Source organism: Hemibagrus wyckioides, linkage group LG04 (assembly GCF_019097595.1).
Source record: "Hemibagrus wyckioides isolate EC202008001 linkage group LG04, SWU_Hwy_1.0, whole genome shotgun sequence".
Lineage (NCBI taxonomy): Eukaryota > Metazoa > Chordata > Actinopteri > Siluriformes > Bagridae > Hemibagrus > Hemibagrus wyckioides.
The window spans coordinates 14,965,707-14,972,859 of NC_080713.1; the positions used below are offsets into that span (position 1 = coordinate 14,965,707).

Here is a 7,153-nt window from a genome sequence, read left to right on the forward strand (position 1 = left end):
TTAAAATTTGTCAGGCTCTGGTGGTGTAATATAGTAATATAATATTTTAACAATAAATTTACATAGATAAGATAAACAGGTGACAAAGAGGAAAAACCTGAATAAAGGAGTGGGTAAACATAACATTGCAGTTCTAAATGATAAGATTAAAAAATAACGTTCTTCTATACTTTGTATGAAAGTTCAGAAAGGGCACTGAGCTGGACTAGAGTTTTATTCATAAAGACTGATCAACTGAGCAGTAGTTCATTAGAAATAGTGGGTAGTCATTTAGACTATCAGCAACTACACAGACTAAAACAAATACACATTTTAGGGTTCAGTGGTGCCAAAACCACTGATCTACAGAGATGTGGAGGGGGAAAAAAAGTGATAAGATGATTCATCCACAGGCGAGTACAGTAATGAAATTTCAGAGACATGCAGAAACATGGTGATTATAATTATCCTTTCCTACAGATCTCATACTGGCTAATTGAAAATGGCTTCTCAGTGCTGATTGCTGCATGTGACACATTTCGTGCGGGTGCAGTGGAACAGCTGAGGACTCATCAACGACGACTGAACTCGCTCCATCCCCCACAGCAGCATGGATGCCCTGTCGTTCAACTTTTTGAAAGGGGTTATGGCAAGGATGCTGCTGGCATTGCAATGGAGGCTATTACTTATGGTAATTCATAATTGCATAACATTAGGAAATTTTGTTTTAAAAATGTGTCAGGAGGAGCAACATCCTCATAATAAATGCAAACAGTTAGACAAATTAGCTAGCTTTGCAATCCACTTAATTCAAGTATTTTAAATAAGACAAAACTACAGTCAGGTCAATGAACATTGTTTTTTTTTTTTTTACAGTACACTGGAGTTGAAATTAAATACTATGAGCTCAAACTACATTGTTTCAGCTGTAGGTATTTACCTCAGATTAAGTGAATGGTTTAGGAAGTGCATTTTATATGGGGCCCACCCCTTATTTATGGTGAGAAGACTTCACCAAGTGTATAAGGCGTTATATACTCCGTTTCAACCCAATTTTACAAAGTGATTGGACAACACTTCACTTTTAGATAGATATTGAGCTGGAGCATACTTAAAAAAACGTTGAAAGATATTTGTAAGACAAGGAAGTTGATTGTTCTCTAATGGCCGAGTCACCTGACATGAATCCAATTGCGCATGCATTTCACTTGCTGAAGGCCAAACTGAAATCACAATTCCACTATTTCAAGCAGGATTTGAAGAGAGCTGCAGTAAAGTCCTGGCAGGGCATCACCAGGGAAGAAAACCAGCATATAGTGGGTATTAGACCTCGGGCAGTCACTGACTGCAAAGGATTTGCAACTATTGATTAAAAATGGCAATAATAGTTTATACTTATGTTAGCTGTCCAGTAATCTTTGTTCCCTTAAATAGTGGCAGACGACATATGAGAAATATTGTAATTCCTACACCATTCACTTGATTGAAATACCACCACATTTAAAGTACAATGTATTATTAAAGTCCATTAATTTATTTCAACTGCTGTATTCTATTGTAGACAGATAAAATAACAATAACTTTGTCAATATCGAAATTTTATGCATCTGACTATATACAGTATCTCACAAAAGTAAGTACACCCCTCACATTTTTGTAAATATTTTATTATATCTTTTCATGTGACAACGCTGAAAGAAATGACACTCTGCTACAATGTAAAGTAGTGAGTATACAGCCTGTATAACAGTGTAAATTTGCTGTCCCCTCAAAATAACTTCACACAGCCATTAATGTCTAAACCACTGGCAACAAAAGTGAGTACACCCCTAAGTGGAAGTATCCAAATTGGGCCCAAAGTGTCAATATTTTGTGTGGCCACCATTATTTTCCAGCACTGCCTTAACCCACTTGGGCATGGAGTTCACCAGAGCTTCACAGGTTGCCACTGGAGTCCTCCTCAAAGAGCTGGTGGATGTTAGAGACCTTGCGCTCCCCCACCGTCTGTTTGAGGATGCCCCACAGATGCTCAATAGGGTTTAGGTCTGGAGACATGCTTGGCCAGTCCATCACCAAGGCAGTGGTCGTCTTGGAGGTGTGTTTGTGGTCGTTATCATGTTGGAATACTGCCCTGCGGCCCAGTTTCCGAAGAGAGGGGATCATGCTCTGCTTCAGTATTTCACAGTACATGTTGGCATTCATGGTTCCCTCAATGAACTGTAGCTCCCCAGTGCCGGCAGCACTCATGCAGGCCCAGACCATGACACTCCCACCACCATGCTTGACTGTAGGCAAGACACACTTGTCTTTGTACTCCTCACCTGGTTGCCCCCACACACGCTCGACACAATCTGAACCAAATAATTTTATCTTGGTCTCATCGGACCACAGGACATGGTTCCAGTAATCCATGTCCTTAGTCTGCTTGTCTTCAGCAGACTGTATGTGGGCTTTCTTGTGCATCATCTTTAGTAGAGGCTTCCTTCTGGGACGACAGCCATGCAGACCAATTTGATGCAGTGTGCGGCATATGGTCTGAGCACTGACAGGCTGACTCCCCACCCCTTCAACCTCTGCAGCAATGCTGGCAGCACTCATACGTCTATTTCCCAAAGACAACCTCTGGATATGATGCTGAGCACGTGCACTCAACTTCTTTGGTCGACCATGGCGAGGCCTGTTCTGAATGGAACCTGTCCTGTAAAACCACTGTATGGTCTTGCCCACCGTGCTGCAGCTCAGTTTCAGGGTCTTTGCAATCTTCTTATAGCCTAGTTCATCTTTATGTAGAGCAACAATTCTTTTTTTCAGATCCTCAGAGAGTTCTTTGCCATGAGGTGCCATGTTGAACTTCCAGTGACCAGTATGAGAGAGTGTGAGAGCGATAACACCAAATTTAACACACATGCTCCTCATTCACACCTGAGACCTTGTAACACTAACAAGTCACATGACACCGGGGAGGGTAAATGGCTAATTGGGCCCAATTTGGACATTTCCACTATATTATACATTAATGGCTGTGTGTTGAGTTATTTTGAGGGGACAGCAAATTTACACTGTTATACAGGCTGTACACTCACTACTTTACATTGTAACAGTGTGTCATTTCTTCAGTGTTGTCACATGAAAAGATATAATAAAATATTTACAAAAATGTGAGGGGTGTACTCACTTTTGTGAGATACTGTATAATCGGCTATATTCTTATTTTTTTTTATTTTTCTCTCTACCCTCCTTTTCACATATAGCTCGTAATCATGGGTTTGATGTTGTGCTGGTGGACACAGCTGGCCGCATGCAGGATAATGGGCCACTAATGACTGCTCTGGCTAAGCTTATTGCTGTAAATACTCCAGACTTGGTACTGTTTGTAGGAGAGGCTTTGGTGGGCAATGAGGCTGTAGACCAGCTGGTAAGTTCAGCATTGCTTAATTTCTGAACTCCACTTGCAGGTTACATGCAGAACGTGTCAGGGGCAAGAATTACGTCTAATTATGGTGCATTTTGCTGTAGTGTATGATGTTTGTACATTTAATTGTGCTTTGTAAACAGCTTTTACTTCTGCAGTTACTAAAAATAAAATCCCCTGAACATAATAGCATTTTTGAAAATGTTCCCTCATCCACTAGAAAAAGCTATACCAGTTTGAAAGCAGTTTGAATAGTGTCATAAGTTCTTAGGACAAACATTTTTGCAATTACTAAGAAATGTAGGAAATATGACTGATTCATTCATTAATAGTAACTGCATTATCCTGGTTAGAGTCGCTTAATGTTGGATTCAGTGGCAGAGTGTGAATCGTATTCTGGTGGTTTCACATGAGCATAGGTTCCAAACCAGGGGTCTCTAACACATCGCTGTAGCCCCACTTCTGAGTAGCTTGCTTAAAGTTTCATAGAATATGTATAAAACTTAATGTTAATGTAAACTTAAAATGATTTCTTCCAAAATATTACTTTTTGATATTGCCATTTTTTAAACACAAAAATAGCTTATTCAGCTGGTTTGGTTTATTTCAATACGCTATGTAAATAAATGCTACTAAAATTATTAAAATTATACACAAGAAGCTCTTGGCCACCTTCATTTTGTCAAAGTAGCTCTCAGAGGAAAAAAGGTTGGAGACCCATGTCCTAAACAATGGTCCTAACCACTGAGCCACGTCCCCTTTCATAAAAAGAAGCCTCAACCATTGCAGATGACCAACCAGAAACTTTTTCTGTAGGCCTTGAATAAGTTTTAAAGATGGCTGGTAAATCACTTGGACAAAGTAAACCACAATTGGTAAATTGTACTTGGTAGTACTCTCCAATCCATCCTTCTGTTTTCTTTATTTCTCTCCATTACCTTAGGATGTTCACTATAAGGCAAGTAATAACAAACAATATACACTACTCACAAAAAGTTAAGGATATTTGGCTTTTGGGTTAAATTTATGGTAAATGTAAAAAGTTCATGCTACAGTGATATTATATCATGAAAGTAGGGCATTTAAGTAGAAGCATGCAATGATGATTTCCTCATCTCAAACAATTTATTGAAACAAAAGCCAACAACAGTGGTGGGTATACCACAACAAAAAATGTCAATGTCTCAATAATTTGTCATGTGCCCTTGACCATCAATTACAGCTTGACAACGACATCTCATGCTGTTCACGAGTCGACTTGTCTGCTGAGGCATGGCATTCCACTCTTCTTGAAGGGCAGCTCTCAGGTCATTGAGGTTCTGGGGTGCAGGGTTACGAGCCTCTACACGGCGACTCAGCTGATCCCATAGGTTTTCTAATGATGTTATTCAGGTAGTATTGGCTTGTCACTGTACCATTCACAAGATGTAGGGCAGTTCTGTATTGAGTAGACACACCTGCCCAGACTGTAACACCACCACAACAGTGGCTGATGTATATCACTGAGGCCCACTGGTCCCTCGTCCAGCGTAAATGCTCCCTGGCCCCTACGTCTGTGCCTGGTGGTGTGGTCACGCTGATGTACTGTAAACAGTTTCGAATGATCTGACGTGACACTTGGGTGCATCTCACCTCCCTTAAATGTGCCTGGAGTGGTGGGGCATTCATCATTCGGTTCCGCAGGGCACCGTTCACAATGAAGCGGTCATCAACGTGGGATGTGGCCAAAGGACATCCACGTCTATGCCTTTCTGTGACTCTTCCAGTCTCTCCGTATCTCTGTCGCAACCTGCTGATGATACTCTAAGCTCAGTGGCCACTTCCCTCTGAGAACATCCTGTTTAAAGCCTTGCAATGGCGAGGTACTGTTGATCGTTGATTGTTAGGTGTCGTCTTGGTCTCATGATGTCAAAATGTGAACAGCATGATGAAGAGGACTGTTTAAATAATTCCAATTCTAATTGAACCAGGAAATTTATTGGTCAATTCATGGATCAAACACCAGTTGTGAATTTTGCCGTTAAGCACCTTGTTAGAGAACAGCAAGTTATGCAGAAAGTACTGAAACACTGAACAGTTGGACATGTGCATTCAAAAGTGTAGAGAAGGTCAAATTAAGTTCACCTGTAAAGGTTATAGTGCATTTTAGGTGCATCCTGAAATTTCACCCGAAAGCGGAATATCCTTAACTTTTTGTGAGTAGTGTATATACACTACTCACAAAAATAGTCACTTATAGTGTTAGTCTTAAGAGTTTTAAAACTTTTATTTTAATCTGATGCTATGTGTAATTCACTTCCACATTCCTTAATAGTGAGATCATATTTCAAGGGCAAAAAGCAGTGAAAGCTTCAACCTCAAGCTGATGGAATCTAAAAAATTCATAGATATGTCAGTGCAGATGTTCCCTGTTGTTTCTGTAGATGATATAATTTTTGTAACTTGAATAACCTTTGAATTTTAAAATGTGTGTATGCAGGTTAAGTTTAACCAGGCATTGGCTGATCATTCCATGTCTGATCATCCGAGACTCATAGATGGCATTGTTCTCACCAAGTTTGACACTATTGATGATAAGGTAGGACATTCAGACATTGCGTTATGTATAGATAGCAATATATTTTCACAGTTTTATGTTTGATTATATAATAGTTATTATATATATGGATGATTTGGATGTTGTTATTTCTCCGTAGGTTGGTGCTGCAATTTCCATGACCTACATCACAAGTCAGCCCATTGTGTTTGTGGGCACAGGACAAACCTATAATGACCTTCGCAGCCTCAATGCCAGAGCTGTTGTAAATGCGCTCATGAAGGCTTGAGTTGTGTGTAGAATTATGTGCACAAAGATATTCAGTAGGACTGGCAAGGCAGTTGGCATCACTTATAGTGTTAAAGTCTTAAGAGTTTTAAAACTTTTATTTCAGGTCTTACTTTAAATCATGAACATATCTGTTTCTTCAGGCTCAACTTTGCAAAGCCTAATTTAAGTGGAGGTATAAAAAATGTCTTCAAGGTGTTAGATGTTTCAGTTAAGGGTTATTTAAATTAATTATTGGATTCCAAACCAGTCCTATGAAGTATAATACTGATTGACCAGTGCTTGAAAGTCTCAACACTGCTAATGTCTGTTTGCAGCATCTGTACATTATAGCACAAATAATTTCACCCTTTTTCATCCTGGAAGACAATGTGGATGGTTAGCAAAGTGATAGGAAACAATCTTTTACTTCTCTCTTCTGCTGAGCTCTCTGTCCAAAGGTTGAAATCAAATACAATAAAGAAAATCAAACTGTATTTTTGTTGCTCTTAATTTTTACCATTTATGTTTTAATCTGTAATAGATAATAGAAACATTTTTAAACAGAATAAATATTTCTCCAAAGCTGTATTATATATTTATATATACACTACCAGTCAAAAGTTTGGACACGCCTTCTAATTCCATGGTCTTTCCTGATGTTTATTTCTTTCTACATTGTAAAACAATGCTGAAGGCAGCCGAAATACACAATAATCTCGTTTGAACAGTTGATATTGAGATATGTCTGCTACTGATGCTCTGTAAAGCCGTCATAACGGCTCTAATCTGAGGTGCTGTTAATTGGTGATTTCTGAGGCTGGCAACTCTAAATGAACTTCTCTGCAGCAGAGGTAAATTTTGGTCTTGCTTTACTGGGATGGTCTTCATGTGAGCCAGTTTCGTCATGGTGCTTGATGGGTTTTGCAAATGCACTTAACAATACTGTTCTTGCAAGA

The 7,153-nt window shown here is 39.3% G+C and overlaps 1 protein-coding gene across 2 annotated transcripts in view; it reads left to right on the forward strand.

Annotated features, from left to right (window-relative positions):
• srpra (SRP receptor subunit alpha) overlaps window positions 1-6,691 on the forward strand; it is a 52,604-nt gene extending 45,913 nt beyond the window's left edge. For both annotated transcript variants that reach the window (XM_058387244.1, XM_058387245.1), the window contains exons 11-14: window positions 460-670; window positions 3,231-3,394; window positions 5,871-5,969; window positions 6,088-6,691. In XM_058387244.1, the coding sequence (XP_058243227.1) occupies window positions 460-670; window positions 3,231-3,394; window positions 5,871-5,969; window positions 6,088-6,216 (603 nt within the window). In that variant the 3' untranslated portion in view covers window positions 6,217-6,691. The remainder of the gene's footprint in view (window positions 1-459; window positions 671-3,230; window positions 3,395-5,870; window positions 5,970-6,087) is intronic.
• Window positions 6,692-7,153: the final 462 nt, after the last annotated feature.